The sequence below is a fragment of the Misgurnus anguillicaudatus genome, chromosome 4 (genome assembly GCF_027580225.2).
Source record: "Misgurnus anguillicaudatus chromosome 4, ASM2758022v2, whole genome shotgun sequence".
In the NCBI taxonomy this organism is placed as follows: Eukaryota; Metazoa; Chordata; class Actinopteri; order Cypriniformes; family Cobitidae; genus Misgurnus; species Misgurnus anguillicaudatus.
The window spans coordinates 15,420,273-15,440,648 of record NC_073340.2 but is presented as its reverse complement, the minus strand read 5'-3'; the positions used below and the strand labels follow the sequence as shown (position 1 = coordinate 15,440,648).

General features: G+C 36.7%; 1 protein-coding gene across 3 annotated transcripts; it reads right to left on the bottom strand.

Annotated features, from left to right (window-relative positions):
• Nucleotides 1-769: 769 nt before the first annotated feature.
• On the bottom strand, nucleotides 770-20,335 carry btbd16 (BTB (POZ) domain containing 16). 3 transcript variants are annotated; one of them, XM_055175623.2, is made up of 18 exons: nucleotides 20,315-20,335; nucleotides 19,855-19,965; nucleotides 19,159-19,207; nucleotides 18,905-19,052; nucleotides 15,081-15,186; nucleotides 14,645-14,733; nucleotides 14,034-14,162; nucleotides 12,908-13,039; nucleotides 12,618-12,729; nucleotides 11,826-11,895; nucleotides 11,573-11,703; nucleotides 8,776-8,895; nucleotides 8,427-8,512; nucleotides 5,663-5,745; nucleotides 4,970-5,044; nucleotides 1,707-1,808; nucleotides 988-1,176; nucleotides 770-873 (listed from the first exon to the last, which is right to left on the bottom strand). In XM_055175623.2, the coding sequence occupies exons 2-18, from the start codon at nucleotides 19,875-19,877 to the stop codon at nucleotides 811-813; spliced, it is 1,707 nt and encodes a 568-aa protein (XP_055031598.2). In that variant the 5' UTR covers nucleotides 19,878-19,965; nucleotides 20,315-20,335; the 3' UTR covers nucleotides 770-810. The 3 variants fall into 3 exon arrangements, with proteins under 3 accessions (XP_055031598.2, XP_055031597.2, XP_055031600.2); XM_055175622.2 differs by lacking the exon at nucleotides 20,315-20,335 and adding an exon at nucleotides 20,120-20,305 and having other exon boundaries at nucleotides 19,855-19,958; XM_055175625.2 differs by lacking the exons at nucleotides 19,159-19,207; nucleotides 20,315-20,335 and having other exon boundaries at nucleotides 19,855-20,113.
• Nucleotides 20,336-20,376: the final 41 nt, after the last annotated feature.

The window sequence follows — 20,376 nt, the reverse complement described above, 5'->3', positions numbered from 1 at the left end:
GCTTTTTAAACAACGTGGCGCTAAATGTGAAACTGATAATGCGCAGGCGTGGAAACTAGCAAAAGACATTTGCGTCGCGCATTGCCCCGGGTGCATGATAGAGCCCATTATGTGTTAAAATTACACATAATGTGTTAAAGCATAAAATTTACATATTGAGTGTACTTTCACATAGTATAAAAAGTAGGCAGTTTCTATTACTCTAATATTTCACTCCAAACATACAGTAGTCATACTTATCAATTCTGCATTGCCTATTTCCTTATTCTGGAACAACCCTCAGCAACAGGCAATATTCTAATACTGTGTCTTTCTTGAAACTGAAAAACATCAACTCATTGGCTAATTTATCTTTACTAAAATTTATCTTTATTTTAAAATTTGACTCAGGTCCACTGAAAATATTTATTGTTTCTAAGTCTAAATTTTAGGAAAGTTATACATAAATATATACCCCTGCTTAAAAAGTTCAGGGCCACCTGACTGAAATATTGTTAATGATTTTAAAAGCATTTTGAGCATATTTAGAATATACAGTACCTATACAGCAGCAAATCGTGCAGTTTACTCAACTGTATAATGCATCCTAAGCATTTGTGTCATACATACTGCATTTAATCAAACATACTGTATCAAGCATGTGCATTACCCGTCTATAATTCAGTGACCCTAATTGCATTATTAAAACACTAGCCGTCAACCGTCCCCCATATTTAGTTCATCATAATAACAATAAAAGCATTTTAACAATAGTCAATACACCACACCCTTATAATGGATTCATGTCAGTTTTATTTAACTGTTGAGGCTTCATGGAAATGCCAGAGCAAAGGTCACCAGAATAGGTGGAGAAAGTCCTTCAATGTAAAATGGCTGTTCAAGAAAGGATCAAACAAATTAGAACTTAAAAAGTAGCTTTTGTACCAAGAGTCATTCTGTCATAAAGTGTGACTGTCTCATCATTGAAATCGATGTGTATGTTATTACCTTGCTCCTGCAGCGATGTTTAAATAAGCCAAACTCTTGATTGACAGCTCCACTGCTGTGCTCCTGAAACTCACTGTGAATGTAGGTTTGCACTGTGATTTGGTAACACACTGATCTATCAGACCTCATACAGAATGGACGAGTTGCTATAGAAGACTGTGACACAGCGGTGTCCCAGTGTCTCAATCTCTACAAACAGAGAGAGAAAGAGAGAGTTTGAAGAGAAGAATAGAAGGACAGAAAGTAAAGTGCAATTTACCATACTGATGTTTTAAAGGAACAGTTCACACAAAATTATGTCAACATTTCATCAACCTCAAATGCTCACACATAAATATAAAATATTTTTTCAATTGGACCAACAATAGATTTTCACTGTCCAGGTCAGTTTTTTACTTTTGCAATAAAACGGTTTTATCAGAGCACGCGCTTGGTGCGGTTAAGGGTCTGTATGGAATTTAACTTCTAGTCTCTGTTTGTTAATGGTACACATTAGTTTTAAAGGTACTGCCCCAGTGACAGCCATGGATGATTTTGTTCTGACAATGTTCCTGGATATTCTTAAAGATTCACCTTTTGTGCTCCCAAGAGGAAATAACATCACGAGTTTGAATTGAAACAGTTATAGATATGAGTGAACTAGCCCTTTACATTTATTCTAACCCAACGGGTATCTGGTGGAGACATTGGGAAATAAATGAAGCTTTAAAGGCTCTAACCTCAATGGAGAAGCTGTATGTATCTGATTTGCTCATGTTAACAGCTTTGAGTAGAAAATAAAAGCCGTAGAGGCTGATGGTTTGAGTACAGCACTCTTCTTCCTAAAGGGTAACAGTGGAAAACACATAAACACACAGACATCGCTTTAAAAACATTCAAATAGATAGCACAGTTATTAAAGAAAATGCACTGTTAGAACTAAAATGGTTATAAATCATGAATTCTTTGAAATACAGACCTATAGGTTAATCTCATTTGAAAGAAGATCCTTAGCTTTAGATTATTGTTATGAAATGATTTCACTTAAAAAAAATTATTTTAGTAGTTTATGTTTTTTTGCTATGAAAGAATATTATAATTTTCTTTTATAAAAACAAACAAAATAAATATATGTTTCAGCCTAAAAATTTCTCACCAAGAGCTGTTTTGATCTTGATATTAAATGTATTGCGGAGGATTTTCTTTTTCCGGGTGGATCATCAAGACTATTGGTCCTCCTAGTTGTCAATCAGGAGTGTTGCGCAATTGCATTTTTTAAAAAAGTGGAAAAGGTGGTTCTTTTCTAAAATTCGAGAAAATCCTCCGCTATACCTTTAACAAAAAAATATTTCTGTTAGTCTATTAGCTGTTGTAGCAGAAAAAACACTAGGGGGCACCAATGCTTGCTTTTAACACTTAGGGGCAATTTCCCAGACAGGGTTTAGACTAGGGCGCACTCACATTAGGGCAAACCTAACCAAACCGTGCCCCAACACAACAGGGGATTATCACGCTTCCGGGTTTCGTGGGCGGGACTTGTCAACTTTGTGGATGTCCACTTCCGACGCAGTTAGGTAGCTAACATCCTGTTAGGCAGTGGTGCAATGTAAGTTAGCGATGTACAAATACTTTGTTACTGTATTTTAGTACATTTTCCAGGTATTTGTACTTTACTTAAGCAGAATCTATAGTGCATATTTTTGACTTACATTTTTCAACAAATTATCTGTATTTTTACTTTACTACATTTCTACAATACCATCGTTCTTTTATGTACCTTTCTCAACAACTTTTCTGTTCAGTCTGGACCAGCAGAACTGGCATTACGATGCACAAAGATCGCTGAAAGCGGAAGTACTACGTATCAGCGTGATAATCCTCAATTGTCCCCCCTCCCTACTCCCCCAGAAGCACGCATACACACTGTACTTGAGCGTTCTGAGCCCGAGCGCTTTTTTGTCATTAGGATGCGATTGTTTTGAAGAAAACAGGAAGTGAAGCGTTCTCTTAACACTGAAGCCCATCGTAATGTTAAAAGGTAGGGTATCACATTTTGAAAAATGCTAACGATAGCCGACTAGCAATGAAATCACGATCCCACCCTCCTTTTCAAATCGCCATCCAAAGTCACCCCTTTTTCAAAACACATGAACACGCACAGATCAGACGTCCACATCTCATGTCTCATTCACCAGTGAGAAAACTCGGCAGTACAAAGTGAATAACATTACCAAAATAACCAACATAAACAACGTGTTTACATCAGAATTAGTGTGTTTTTTTTATCTGAGTTGTTTGGTGAGCGATGACACACAGCCCTCTCTCATGCCGATCATATTGGTTAGTTATCCTGTCATGTGTGCTCCTCACACATTCACGTAACCCTGCTGCGTGCATCAGAAGGTTTTTCCAAAGGCAGATGAAGGTAAATGGTCGCGCAATTAACGTTTGAACCGCACTCCGGCGTGATTTGCGATCACACTGCGTGCTCTAAATGCATCTGTGCATCTCTGGCTTAAATGAACACACCCGTCACTACACAACACAACAAACAATGACACGCTATAGCTTTGAGACTCAAACATAATGGCTGTTTGTGTCATTGTGTTCTCGCTCTACGTCATTATTAGCTGTCGAAGTTCAATTTCAATTCTCAAGAACACAAGTACAGAGGACGCATGAAAATACCTGGATGTGTTCTTGATATCGAGGATGCATCGAATGCTTAACGGCCCAGAAGTCATTCCGGCAAAACAATGGTGGAGGAAGGAAGTGTTACGCACAACGCACGCCTTCCTGACAAGGTATCTGAAATATTTACGTATTTGCCATCATAAAATGACATAATAAAAAAATAAAATAATGTATATATTATGCAGATAATGGTATGTTTGTCACTTTATGAATGTTGCGATGTTGAATCTGGGGAAATCAGGTGATCAACAGGAAGTTCACACACATCTCAATTCTCACAAGTGCTTTCTGTGTTCTCGCGACCTTTTGAGTTCGTCCCCTAGCAAAAACGATCTCCACAAAAACGCAAGTGAAGTCCGTTCTTTGCGTTCTTGGAATTGAGAAACAGCCATAGTGCCGATACTTAGCTAGAGTTAGTTGTGCACACCAAAACTTTTAAACGCGGCTAAAGGAGGATGCTGAAGCCAGCTTTCTTTGGTAGCTGTGATACTTCAGCTGTGAGCCGGTTGGTTGCTGTGGTAATGTCCCGCCCCTCCTCCACTGTGATTGGACGGCCATGTGAGACCTGACATTGACGAGCAGAGCTTTTCACCCAAAGTTGAATATTTTTCAACTGTCGGCACTCAGCGCTATTATTAATAGTGTTATTAATATATAAACAGTCCTATACAAAAAAATTGTATGTAAACATAAAAGTTTTATAATAGTTTTAGAACAAACATGTATGCTATAAATATAAGGAAGAAATAATAGAAAACAGGAAAATTATGAAATATTTAATAAATGTTATTATATAGAATACATGATAGTATTGCTTTTATATGTACTTTAGTGATTCAATTTCATACTGTAAAAATAATTGATTTACCAATAAAGAACAATACATATACATTACATACATGCACATATATCAGTAGCCAAGCCATTTAAACTTTTAATTTATTTTAAAAATAAACGTAACGTAGTGAAAACGTTATAAGAAACATTACACTTAAGGAAACAGACTTCGACAGAACACCGGACCCATAACAATCACAGTTAAATGCTAAAACACTTCACACCACTACTGCAGAGCTGTCACTTTATGCCACCAGTTGGGCTCCGCCCACAAAAAAAGTCATCTCTGTTTGCAAACACGCAAAAGGTCTATATACCCAATCTTAGTGTAACTCTTTTAAGCCATACAAATATGGGGAGGGGGTACCCTTTAAGGGGACAGAAAAGCACCATGGAGTTTAACCTATTGAAGAACTGAGCCATTACAAACAGCTTTAAGATCAGTGTAAAAGTGTCACAAAGTATACCACACCTTATCAACCAACATTCCAAACCGGACTGCTTGTTTGGAGAAGTCAGTTATGGCCATGTCACCCCCGCTGTAAAGCTACAGAAACATCACACAGATTTTTCACTTTGAGTTAAATTCCACTTGCAAGTTAATTTGCCTAAATTACAAGAGCATTTTAGAGTTAATAACACATATATTATGCTATAATAAAAGTAATATTAAGCTATAATAATGAACAAATTCCTTTACCAAAAAAATTAAATAATAATAATAATATGTACACATTTAAATGATTATTTTCATTATTTTCCTTAAAGGAACAGTATGTAATAAATTTATATCAATTAATCATAAAATGGCCCCGATATGTCACTAGACATTAAGAAATAATTTTCAGTTCAAATACTTATATCACTCACAACAGTGGTCTGGCCATAATATTGTCATTTAAAAAGTGGAGTTGCAGCCCTCAACTAATGTTTATGTTGTCATGTAGTGTATTGGCCACTAGCTGTGTGATTGCAGTACCAGTTTTAGCCACAAGTTTTGTGATTGCAATACCAGTTTTGGCCACAATCCTACATACTGTTCCTTTAACTGATATTAAACCTGGGACAAATTACACTTTTTTTTATATTTAGTCTAATCACAAGCAGCTTATGAAGTATGAATGTCTCTAAGGTACATCTAAAATGTGTTTATGGAGATGCTTACAGTGTGGTAATGATTGGACATAATATGCAGTAAACAGGCTTCAGGAAACACTCTGATGTTGTGCAGCTCCTGTAGATGATGCCCTGTGACATGAACACACACGATCAGCACAACAGCTCGGACAGCTACAGAACACGTTAATATACACATTTACTTTCCTTTATACACACTCTGTTCAAATGCACAAACAAGAGTGGATGGTAAACGCTGCTTGTTTTCTTCCGATTGTTGAACTATTTTATATAGACTGTTCCATCAGACGCACACACGTTGCCGCATAAGATAACTTCAGGTTTACGCTTGTGTATCATTCTGGCTATCAATAAAATGACCTCTGGAACAAATACCTTGTGGAAAATAAATATGTTTCGGTTCAAAAGACGAGGAAAGACAGTGAGCATGGATCATTAGACATTATTGTTGTATACACATACACATAATGTTTGTTCTAAATAGCTGATACTTTGTCTTTTGGGTGAAGGTGGACCATAATACAACACAGATGTGGGTTATAATCACACACAGTGTGACAATGTTATGAGCTCGGCTATAAGGTGAGGTTACAGGTAGTACACATACACATAGCTGTCACTGGAGCAGTACCCGTTAAAAAGGTCCTACTTGGGACACTTTGGGCCAGATTTACTAACAGCTTCACCATCATTTTGTCGTTAAAAAGCACCTAATATCCGATTCATGATTTCATACATTTCCTTTGGTGTGTAAGTGTGTATAAGTACACGTTTAGGATATGCAATGCAAAAGGTATAAACCCCAAAGTACCGACGCAAGTTATCTCCAATGTAAATCTCTTCTCTTGTACTACAACAAACACACGGATTGTAGGCAACAGTTTACTTCCTGGTATTGGTGATTTAGACAAGACCGACATTATCATAATTCCTTCCGTTTCGGACTCACAGCCTGTAAGTTAACTCAACCAAATCTTTCAAACATGATAAGGGGCGTCACATTTCCTGCTGACGTCAGAGGTATTCAGGCTAATCCCAACGTGCAGATTAGCTGGACAATCAGGGACACAGAGCTTTTCAAATCCATGTGTTTCTGAAGCTACATAAACCACGCAAACACATTGTATTATACCAAATACACAAAATAGCATTGTTTTTCTAGCAATGAAATAGGTGCTCTTTAAATAATAACTGTCGGGATTTACTAAATATGCGCAGTGTGTAATTAGCACTGAAAATCTAGTTATTTTTGCGACTGACCTTATTGCATATGCATGTCTAGGAGTTTCCTTTTCAGACGCAAAATTTATGGGAGGAGAATATTTAAAAGATTCATGCAATGCAATTTACTAAGATTTGCACGATATGACTGGTGTTTGCCCATATTTAACACAGATAAAAGCATGTCTTTGTGCTTGAAATGGCTGCAATTGTAGCTGATAAGAGGAGGCTTGGCAGAGACAGTACAAGGCAGAGGATTTTTTTGTAATGCCAGAAGAACATATTATTCAAAAATCATGTTTTTTTTTATTTGAGTCACAGGAGAAGTTACACAATAGCAGGTGTTTCAAAACCTGTAAACCAATTATCAGTGTACCTTGGCTTTGTTTGCTGGGATTTTACACCCCGAATTTTGTCCGTGGCGCGCATAAACATCGCGCATACACTCACTACCCATAGAATATCATTCAAAAAAGGCGCCTGCAACTGCCATAAATGCTTTTGGTGTGATCAGCCCCATAGAGCATTTTTTTTACAAATTTTTTGAAAGTCTATAATGTCAGGACAGTGAAAAGGAAAAAAAAACATTTTGCAAAACAATCTGCCTTTAGTTAAGCAAAAAGGTTCATGCAAACTAGAGAGGAGATTTTAAGAAAATCTAAGATGAATGGTTTTAATAGTAATGTAAGGGAGATCTAAAAAGATCTAAAATGTCATAAACCTTATAACACCGACTCATGAATATTAATTAGGTGGCTTAAATGAATATTCCACTTTCATAAAAAATCTGATAATTTACTCACGGTACATTCACACAAAAATGCGGTACATTCGAGGCGAATGCGTTAACGCTTGACAGAAGGCTTGTCTGAAGCGTGGCCAACAGCCAATCACAGTGGCCGTAACACATGCTCCGGTCTTCCATAAATGTAATTGGCTGGCTCTGCCTAGGTTATTTGCAATGGCAATCTGATTGGGTGACGCACACGTTGCCGCTTAAAAAGTTGAGAAATGTTCAACTTCTGCCGTGAGCAACGGCAGTGACGCGGCGCCGACGGATCCACAATTCAGTTCAGCAACGCATGACGTCACCCATTAAAAAAGTGAATAGGAAGCGTCAATGCTTACGCCCCCCTGTGAATGTACCGTCACCCCCATTTCATCCAATATATGTCTGTCTTTTTCAGTTGAGAAAAAAGTTTCTTTTAGGAAAACATTTCAGGATCATTCCAGTAATACGTATGATCACACATCACAAGACTAGTGCAAGACAAGAAGTTGTGGTTTAAAAATACTTTTTTTGCGAAAATGACGATTGTTTTGCTAAAACTGTAATTTTAAACTGCATTAAACAGTAAACTGTTCCACTGTAGTCCACTATATGGAAAAAATCCTGGAATGTAAGAAAATTTTATTTCTTCCGACTAAATAAAGAAAGACATAAACATCTTAGATGACATGGGGGTGAGTAAATTATTGGGATTTTTTTATGAAAGTGGAGTATTTCTAGTATTCCTAGATTAGTTAGTAGTGTTTGCCTTAAGATATTGCTTGAAGAAAACATCACATACATTCAGTTATGCCATGGAGTCGAAGAGCTTGAAAGATTGTGATGTATTTTTGTCCATGAGGCTGTTCCAAGAAAACACCTGTTTCCCTGAACAAGAGGAACACATTACGGAGAGACGTAAATAACGCTACATTCAGTATGTGCACAAAATCAGCAAAGCAGCATCAAGGTTATTTCTAATAGACTTGGCACATGTAACTTAATTACTGTAATGTCCTCAACACGTACTGAAATCCACTATGTTTGAAAATATACTAATGTGCCATCTGCTCTGTGCTACATAGGGTCTGTGGTTAAATGTTGATTTTGAATGCTTACACTATAACTGTGTATATGTAGTTAATATCTACCTGGAGAAGAAGTTGATGACGGTGCTGTGTGCAGGTAAGGTTTGTCTGAGTGGGTTTAACTGCAGGTACAGCCAATGCAGTACTGTCCTCGAGAGATCATACTCACTAAGTGTAAACAATCTGCACACAAAAAAAGACAAAGTTGCCTTGTTTCCTGTTGATTTACCCATCTGTTCATTTTCATGTGTTTTAATAGTCATTATGGCTGCAGAAGGTAATTTCAAGTACAACAAAGTGCTTAGGGAACTTAGTCGATGCACGACATCGATCATATGCAGAATGCATTTTAACGTAATAACTCATTTTGATATGGTTAACATGTCCAAAGACATACCCGACCCAAAATGCCCAGACGTGCATAAATCTTTTTTTTAAAAGAAAGACTCGACCCGAGACAAACCCAAGAAAATTAGACCCGAGTCCGACCCGACACAGTGGCAATCTTTTTTAACCCGACTGGACCTGAATGTAAACGGCACCATCGTGTGTGCAGTCTGCAGCCTCGCACGCATCAGTCAGAAAGGAAGAAACTCCATTTTCATTTGTTATCTGATGACAACACCAAGGTAACCCCTAAAATGTGCATTCAAAATTGATTGACAATTGGTCTGGCTCAACAAATATAAACCTACCGCCAGCCACACAATGTCGCAAGTGCTTTTGGTAAACAAGGAGGGGTTGGAAAAGGACTCACGTAAGCAATGATATGGACTACTGATTTGGATTATCTTTGCTGTGTACGTTTGCTTGTATGTGGACTTCCTTTAATAAACCTGCATTTGTATCCAACACATTTCACCATAAATGACAGTTATACCCGACACGTGAAACATTTAGATTCGAACATGCTCGGGTCGGACCTCGGATCTAAGTGGACCAGTGAAGACCTCTAATTGCATAGTTCCCTCAAATATATAAATTCTGTCATCATTTGCTCACCCCAAAGTTTCAAACCTCTATACATTTCTTTGTCCTGCTAAACACAAAAGAAAGATATTTTCAGGAAAGTTTGTAATCAAGCAATGGTACCAAGGAGGATTAGGGCCAAGCTAAAATAAAAAAATAATACCATTTTGAGATTAAAGTCATTAAAATGCAAGAATAAAGTCATTATTTAACGAGAAAAAAGTCTGAATAAAAGTTGTAATATTTTGATAATAATGTCATATTTTTACATTAATGTGTTTGGAGTGATATGAACAAGCAGATCTGCAAAGCAGATACCAAATTACATACGTCTTATAAAATATATATATATATATATATATATATATATATATATATATATACATATATATGAGGGAGATGCACTCAGAAAAGCATTTTAAGGAATCTCCCTCATATAAAAGGCATTATGGGGGGAGATTATGTGAATGAACAAAATTCAGTGCACACCTTAATAAAACAAGCATGCAATAAACAAAATATAGTGATGAATAAAGGGTTTTGTTAATTGGGTAGAGTAAAGCACATGAAGGTGCACCTAAATGAAAGGGCACGTGATGGGGGATATTAATCGTATGGCCGAGGGAGGAATGAAAGAGTCTGCGGCTTTGTGAACTGACAATTGAGATAAATGCAACGAGTAGGCTACGTTTCACTTTAGGCGTGTTCTCATGAAAGCAAGCTTTATGTTAAGTGCAGACCCTTATAAAACCCTAAAAGACAACATTGAATGTGGCTTAATGCATCTACACAGTAATATTAAAACACTATATTCAGCAAACATTTTATTAATAAAAACATTCTGTGTACAAGCAGAAGATCCCAGAATAAGAACACAAACCACTAAAGGGCACGTTTGTTTCCTTCAATGAAAACGAGCACATTCTGGGCTTTTCTGCTTGACCGTACATGTTTATTAATAATATATTATAGTGTGTAGTGAATTTAGTGTATTTATATCACTGTCTGAATGCAGTAAACAACGTAAAGAATAAGCCTAAACTGAATATATTGACTTCATTCTCAAAATTTTACGACTTTATTCTCGTTAAATAACGACTTTATTTTCAAAATTATATTTATTCTGACTTTTTTCTCATTATATAATGACTTTATTCTCACATTTTAATGACAATAATCTCGAGATGGTTTTATTTTTTATTTTAGCTTGGCCCTAATCCTCCTTGGTACAATAGAGCATCAATGACTTCCATAATAGGAAATTGTATTACTACTTAAATCAAGTCAAGTGCTCTAAAACTTTATGGTAAAAATATCTTCCTTTGTATTCAATAGAACAAAGAAACTCGGTAACACTTTACAATAAGGTTCATTAGTTAACATTAGTTAATGTATTAACTAACTTGAACAAACCACGAGCAATACATTTGTTACATTATTTATTAATCTTTGTTAATGTTAGTTAATAAAAATTTAAGCTTTAATTGTTTGTTCATGTTAGTTCAGAGTGCATTAACTAATGTTAACAAGATTTTAATAAAGTATTAGTAATTGTTAAAATTAACATTAACAAAGATTAATAAATGCTGTATAAGTGCAGTTCATTATTAGTTCATGTTAACTAATGTAGCTAACTAATGTTAACTAATGAACCTTATTGTAAAGTGTTACCAGAAACTCATACAGGTAGGACAAAAATGAGGGCGAGAAATAATGACAGAATAATTTTTTGGGGGGGGGGGGGGGGGTGAAAAACCTTTAAGATGACTCCAAGTTCATAACATGGTAATCAAACAAGATTATGATGCTACTACTGTATGATTATGATGTGCTATAATCATCATGTTTAAATGTATGAGACACACTTGACAGTTATAAAAAAGTATGATACCTTGGACTATGCAAGGTCTTGAGCATGAGGTCAAAGGGCAAGTCTTTGAGATTAATGTGACAGGAGAGATCGGTCACTAAGAACAGCTCCAGCCAATGCTCACACAATCTCTGCAGGCCTGTTTCTTTAAACTGAAAAATCACAGACATGTTACACACACCAAGTGAAGAGCTGAGGTTTCCCCCTGCTGATCATTAAAAGGATATGTCATTACAAAATATTTTACATTTTCAGTACCCCCCCTCCCATTTACCTTACAGGACACCTCATGAAAGCTACACACGGTCGAGGATGATATATTCATCGTCATCTCTTTAAGACACCTGTCAATCATATTCATATGTTAATCACATACTGTTTACTTTAGACTCAGATAGGTTAAATACTTGATATATGTGTGACCCTGCCTGTAATAACTGTGAATATTTACGATTTTCTACATAAAATCATAATGTAAATAACAGTCTGTGAAAATATAACCTTGATATCTTTAATATTGACAGAATAAGATCATGTCAAATATTGAAATCAATGTGAAATCAAACTTTGATGTCATAATTTCATCATTCAATTATGAAAATTTAGCCACGGTTTCACAGACAGGGTCAAATAGATCACTATATATATTTATAAATGTAAATTTAAATAAGTCAGTGTTCCTGTATGTAGAGAATTTGCTTTACATAAAACATTAGAAATGAATTACAATTTGAAACTTTTTCCATGACCAAGGCAGAACTATGATACAATGCATGTTGTAGTTGCAACTCAGTTGGGTGGAACATGGTTTATCTTATGTGAAAAATATTTTTCAGTGACTGGCTGCACTGCCAAAGGTTACATCAAGTTCCACCCAGTCTTTCCGGTTATGAATGAGCCTGGGACTGTAAACGCAAACCACCCTAGAGACCAGGGTGTGGACTTTACATGACCATAATTAGTGTAAACAGTCAATAACTGCAGCAGGTTTGCATGTTTTGGAAATACAGTGAGATCATTTATTAATATTCATAAAGCAAAAAACAAACAACATGTTTACACTTACTTGTGGAAGAGATCGGACATCCCCAGTAAGGCTGCGGCAGAGATCACACCCTCTCCCCATTCCTCCGGCTGTCCCTCGGGGTCATAGAGCGTCCGCAGGACAAATGACAGAGCTGGATGAGAGCAATTTTTCTTACATAATAATTTGCTTCATAACTGTCATGCTCTGCTCTATTATAAATCAATATCACATACTAGAAACAGATGTGACAGCAAGTCGATAGGTGACAGGAAAGACAGGATGACACAATTTCCAGTGACAATATGATAAATATATATTTTAGCGCTTACCCTCTTTAGTGATGGAGGTATCTTTGACAGCCAGCCGGAGAGTCAATGGGCCACAGAGATTTCCTCTACTGCAAACCAGACCCCTGTCGTACCTGCACAGAGAACTTCCAGATCTGCTGCCCTGACCACTCGCTACAATCACAACAAATCACATATGAGTATTTCTCACATAAGCTGTCTTTTAATATTCCAACTTATGTTCTCAAAGAGTTTTTGTCATCTATAAGTCCTCTTACTACTGGATTTGTGCCCCAAACCATCAAGGTTGCTGCCATCACACCAAGCCTGGGTGTGATGCGTCCAACCTTTAAAACTATTGGTCCGTATCTAATCTCTCTTTTTTGGCAACGGTTTTTGTGTCAGAACTTCATTCTCACTTGTCCCTGAACTAGCCATTAAAACCTTTTCAATTCAGATTTCTGTCAGGGCATAGTACAGAGACTGCCTTGGTCAGAGTTATGAATGATCTTCTTGTCTCTGCTGACACAGATGCGTTTAATATCTTGGTCTTGTTAGATTTGAGTGCAGCCTTTAATACGGTGTGTTGCTCTATATTGATTGAGAGACTGGAGACTTGGCTTGGTATTTCTGGCACAGTGCTAGAGTGGTTTAAATCTTATCTTACTGATCGTACACAGTTTGTTATCTTAAATCAGTGGTTCCAAACCAGGGGGTCGTGGTCCACATGGAGGCCTCGCAAGATTTCCAAGGGGGCCTCAAGATGACTTAAAATGATTAACAATTGGACAAAACAAGCATTAAAATAAGCTAAAACAAGTTGTTTCTTTTTTTTGGGCCATTTTAGTAGCGAATATATATCTCTCTAGTCAGGTTTTACAAGTTAGGCAGAAACTCACTTCTAGTGTCCTGTCACCACTGGTGCCCGTGTAGAAATCACTACATATGTATTGTATTTTTAGTATCTGGGATTTGTCTTAACTTCTATGGAGGTTTTTTGTGCTGACTTGTAGCACTTTGCATTTAAGAAAAGCGCATTAGAAATAAAATGTATTATTATTATTTAAGGGTACACAGCTTTATCACCTCTAAAACTCTGGATACCTTCAATAGTTAAAAATATGTTTAGTAAAATATTATCTATACAGCATATGGATGGCCACTATACCTGCTCTCTCCTGTAGTTGAACATCTCTATGCCTCTTGATGTTGGTATACAGCTTGAATAATGTGTCTGATTTGTTTAGGAAAGGGCAATGTAACTCCCATCTGCTCCCCAGGCACTCTAACACTGCATCTATGAACAACCACAGAGCAGACAGATGTTATTTAGTTATTTTATTATATTTTTTTTTCGAAAGCATGGCAGTGGTTATTTCATTGTTATACAACTGGCACTTAAGAAATGATAGAGAGTAAAACGGATGACACTAGATGGGGGGATGCTAGGAAGTTCTTAGGTTATTGTGGGAAGGGGAGGTGTGTACAGTACTTACTGGCACACTCCCAAAGTCTCTAAGATATTCCAGTCTTTATATAAATCCATTGGGTTTTATCTTGCAGCAAGCTAAAAGCTGATATCTTACATAATAGCATCTGTCATCAACAAACTGCACAATTGAATGTCTATAGCACAAACATAAAAGATGAGTTTTACACAAAAGTTTAATACTCACCATAAGATTAGAAAGCAGTTAAAATCAATAATCCTATATATGAGAGTAATGCTTGGCTCATTGAGTTAACAAAGAGATGGCGTGATCAATGTTTCAGTAATACCTGGTTTAGCTTTGCAGACCACTCTGCGAGAGAGACTGTAAAACTCTTTCTCTGGAATACCAAGCTTTGAGGGCCATGTGACTTCTTTGCTATATGTAAAGGTAAAGAGAGACATTATTGCTGCATCTTTTCGATTGTGGATGCATACAAACAAACATTCATACACATTTTGTCCCCTCATTTTAATTTCACAATGCCTCAGTGATAAATGTCCTGTGGTTCTCCTTGTAGTCTTTGTGTTCAAAGGCCCACCAAATGGAACGTTGTCATTCTCTAATGTATTATCCGCCCTCTCCTTAATGACAGCATGTGGCCTGGCAGGTATCCCATAGATCTATCCCCAGAGTGAGATAACCCGTCTCCCTCTCTCCCTGCCAGCCTTTCACTTTCATGCTAAACAGTTGTCATGGACGTCCACTTGCCCCTGGCGGCATACCAGAGACTGGTGCGTTGGCTGGCTGACAGCGGGCGAACCAGTCGTGGCAAAGGAGATTGTGGGCAGCCAGTGGTATCCTCGTGCCAGCGGAGTGCCATGGGGTCAGCTGCAACAGAGACACACGGTGAGAGAAAATCTGTGTGGATGTGTGTGTTCAAAAACAGCCGTCCAGATATTTTAAGCTTTGAGCAAACATATGTCTTTCTTTTGTGACAGATGGTTGCTAATGCATTAATGCTACAAAGACTTGATTTAGGATGATTAAAAAGTAAAAAGTACACAACTAAGACCTAAAGCCAACACTTTGGGAAATATTATGTAAAAGCATGTTGTTCACTGAGTTCACAGTTACCTTCTGAAATGTTCATTTATTATATCAGAGACAGTCTGCTATCGATGTTCATGGCACTACAAACTATTTAAGTGTCTTTAAAGGACACACCCCTACTGAAAAATCCAGCTAAAACCAGCATAAGCTGGTAGCTGGTTTTAGCTGGTTTAAGGTGGTTTATGCTGGTCCTCCCAGCCTGACAAAGCTGGTCATGCTGGTGGGCCAGCTGGTATTCCAGCATGACCAGCTAAGTCCAGCTAGACCAGCTTAAAATGTGACCAAAACACACCTACACTGTAAAAAAATATCTGTAGAAATTACAGTATTAATGGGTATTACTGGCAACTAGCTGCCAGTAACTTACTGTAGATTTTACATTTATGTTATTTACTGGCAACATGTTGTTCAAAGTTAAATGAACATGAAACATTTTTTTACTTTATCTTCTACAGTAAGTTACTGGCAACCAGCTGCAAAATTACAGCAAATTTTTTAGAGTGTAGACCAGCTTCCTACACCAGCAAAACCAGCTAAAACCAAGCTGGGGACCAGCTAAAACCTGCTCACCAGCTTATGCTAGTCTTAGCTGGATTTTTCAGTAGGGACATTATGCAAAATTCACTTTTACAAGGTGTTTAGACATAACTGTGTTTTGGCAGTTTTCACCAAACAATGAAGGCGCCACATGAAGTCAAAAAAGCCTGTTGTATAAGTTACTGGTTACATCAGCATAGCAGTAAAAAAAAAAGGGACACAGGATGTCTCATACAAGACAGTTGGAAATAGACAGAAAACATGTTGGGTAGTTGTAAGTTGCTAAGAGGAGGGCTTTTATTTATAAACAAAACAAGATAAGATAAACACCTGGGGAACAATCAGACAAGGACCAACGAGAAACAGAACTACAAAAGACTACAAACATGGATGACAGAATACACGACTTCAAAATAAAAGACCAGGACTGTGACAGTTGTTGTTAACTCAGCCAACAAGTGTTCTGTCCATTATTTACCCAGCAATGGGTTAAAAATAATAAAGCAGAATTTAAAATGTAGGTGTTTTTAAAATAAAAATGCACTAATTGAAATCACTGAAAACCCTAATAACTGAACTCATTTGATTGAGTAAACTCATTCCCTCAAATCAATTGAGTAATGAGTCCCCCAAAAACTTTTATATTTAAGTTCACTGAACTTAGTGGTCATATAGACTGAACTTAAAAGGTCACCAAACTTGAATTTTGTACAGTGCACTTAAACAATTAAGCTCACTTGATGTTCATAAAGACTGAACTTAAATTGTTATTAACATTGAATAACAAGATGAAATTAAATATATTCAGGACTGATGGTGTGTCAATCAATGAATTAACTTAGTTCTCCAGAAAAACACACAACATCGTTCTCACATCTTCATTAGTGGAAAGAAATATGTGTTGAACAGGCTCCATGTATACCAAAGTAAAAGCTGATTACCTGAACGGTGACTTCACAAATAACTAATTTACAACGAAACAGTATCAATAATACTACAGAATGTAAAACTCAAAGAAATTTTATTAACAATTGTCTATATGTCCCATCAGTTGTTACTCTTTAAACAAGCGTAAATAATTAAAAACATTTTTAGGCACAAAGGTTTATGGGTATTCCTTGTGACTTCTGTACTGATAATTTTAAGTTCATTGCACTTAACCTCCTAAAATCATACAGTATCTTTATGAGAAGCATTTAAGATGATTCCAGCTTCTGTGTAGCCATAATTTCCATCAAGCGTTCATTATAAGCAGATGCCTCTCATCACGTGCATCACCATTTCATCACGATATTCTGATTACTCTTATGCAAAATGACCCACAGAGATCTGGCACTGGAATCAAAAGCCATAGTCTTTTTTATTTTCTGCCGGGTAAAGAGAGTTCATGTGCATGACTGCCAAGAGCTCTTAAACCCCTCTGGTGCCAGACCCCTCTAGGTACCATTTCTAAAATCTTGCCAGGTTTGTGACACCAGGTTTGGCGGCATTGACATAGAGTGGTATTTGTATCACTTGGTCAACCCAGGATTCTGGCAAAAATACTGCATACACCCTGTGGCTTATGGGTCAAGGCATTCAAATATGAACGCACGTTTTAGACAATATGAAATGTGTCATTAGTGGATAAATTCCATGCCTTGTTCTGTGTGCTTAGTTTAATTATTTAAAAGTGAGTTAAGATTAGTTTAATTTATTAATATAACTTTTAAGACGATAAGTGTATGTTTTAGGATGTTCAAATACACAGATTATAGGGCCAAAGGCTGAGAAACATCCCGGACAGGTGCCCATCCATCACAGGGCTAACACACATAGAGGAATACATTAAATAAGTATAAGTACCTTAAAGAACCCCACAGTAACATACTGTATGAAAAATATATAACCTCTGCACAGAACGACCCCCTGTCAGCTATCAAACTAGAGAGATTCTTGCTGTGAGGGAAGAGTGCTTCTTTTTTCTCAGTGATGTGCCATAGAAGAACTGTTTTTGGTTTCCTAAAGAATGTTCCTAAAAAACCATTTCTGTGGATGTACCTTTCATGAACCTTTATTCTTATAATAATTTTTGTTTATTGCATAGTACGACCCAATATGGCTTACTTCTGGGGGAAGGGTATCCACTATGTACAGTACAACCACCTCAGTTGAGGTCACACTAAATACTGGCTGATGCCTGAAGAAGACATTTAGTTGTGAAAATTGTTTTGTTTTTAATTTTGCGTACATATTTCCTGTATTTTCTGTTTGTATCTGAAAAAGCGTGAAAAATAAATATGGATGGACATTAAAACTTTGCTAAAACAACAAAGCTGGTGATGGTGGCCTAAGACTTTTGCACAGTAGGCTACTGTATATTGTTAAAGGTGCTCTAAGCGAATTCACGTGTTGTAGAGACCATAAAACATTTTTTCTTACAAACAGCAAACATCTCCTCACTATCTGCTTGCTACCTGACCGCTTATAAAACTTTAAAAAAGAAATCTCTGTAGACAGCCCAGGCTCCACAAATGGAAATAAAAACACAGTGGCAAAACCTAGCACCACAAAACATAACAAAGTGTTCCAGCCAATAAACGACAGGAAGGATTTGGGCGTGGGGGTTGGGCGCGTTCATGAAAGCACGGAAGGGAGGGGGAGGAGTTAGCTACGCTCCATTTGTTTGAAAACAGTTCGAACATCAACAAAAAGCGAAGTCGCACAGATTTGCTTAGTGCCCCTTTAAATGTTCTTATTAAGGACTAAATGATAATGAAATTTTATGTGTCTAAATGATATTTTTCAAGGTGTTATTTTTTACTCTGTTGTGACTTTTATTACATGGAATTATTATTTTATTTTATTTATTTCATCCATGATTTGCAACACATTGGAATCCAGGTTCCATAATCAAAAACTCTATAGACTTTAGAGACATGTGATTAGTCTGTATGTGTATTGTGATAACACCTCTCACCTGATTTGATTTTCCTATCTGATAACTGAATAGCAAACTCTTCTGCCCGCTGCACCTGTGCCTGGCCCAACAGGTCACAGCCCACAGCACCTGTCAGCTGCCAGCGGTTAGTGTGCCCGGTCTGTGTGCGTAGGGAACGAGCTGGCATCTGTTACAATGATAGAAAATAAGCAATAAGCATGTGCTGCACATTTTAAGGGACATGAATACATAATCCAAATCATAAAGCAAATTTTGTAAAGGTTTTAACTTACAGCTCTTTTATAGTCTTGCTGTGACATGTTGGATGTGTAATGCATAAACCTAAAATGAATAAAGATACTAAACATATAACCTATTTAAACCAATTAACTGATTAAAGTTAACAAAAAATCCCAGCAAGCAAAAACCTAGACATTGAAATGGCGGCTAACTATAGACCCAATTTGGTCCGGCTATGAGTAACCCACTTCTACCCTAAATAACCTTGAATTTGGTTACATGCCATTTTTCCCAAAATAACTTGGAAATGTATGATATTCCAACATGTAAGCAAAGTCAACAGGTGTTCAAATGTTTGCTGTAATTTGTTTTAAATGCATATGTATCGTCAGTTCTTGGGCTATGGTAGATGTCTATTAGACTTTCACAGACAGCTCATATGTAGCCTTGTTTTAGCCAGAATTGCTTGCTGGCTGGGATATGGGTTTTATTGATCAAGTAATATTTTTATCATTTTATTTTTGTCATACATTATCTTAAAATTATCATGAGCTTGCGCCATTTCATTTCTGATTCATATTAATGCTTGTTATAAAATATATTGCATGATAGATTACTGTAGTGTGACATATTGTATTTCCTTTTAAAACTGCTAGGAAAATATAATCAAAATAAATATAACAATAATTAAATTTATATTAATAGCATAGTACTGTAAGTAAACTACAGTACATGGAACATTAACCCACCTTGTATGAGACCTGGATGGCATGCTGCCAGATAAGACTCCAGTTATCCTTTTAATCCCGAATACTGCTTTTAGGGTTCCGGATTGACATGCTAAATAATGTTCCTAAACACTCAAGGAATATTAAAAGAAGGACTATTGAATATTTATAGCGTTGTTTCTGATGTTAACTAAAAGACAGAAAGTCACTAAACAAATTCCGTAAAGATGGATAAGAAACGATTAGTCTCAGTAGTATTTAGGGCCCATATCTACTGTTTACAGACCTTGTTGCTAGGAAACATGAGGGTCACTTGACCTGTTAAGTATTAAATTACACCCATTAACACATTGATGATCAAAATCAAAACCATCCGGAAAATAAAAATGATACATAAAGGAATTTAAACATGTTTGTTTTAAAGTTAACGATGTTTCTATCAGAATATAACATCTTAAAATAAAACTTTAATTTTGCCTACAATTCCCACAATTCAAACATATGCGATTCAAGCTCATCGCGTTCAAGTTCAACTCGCTTTCT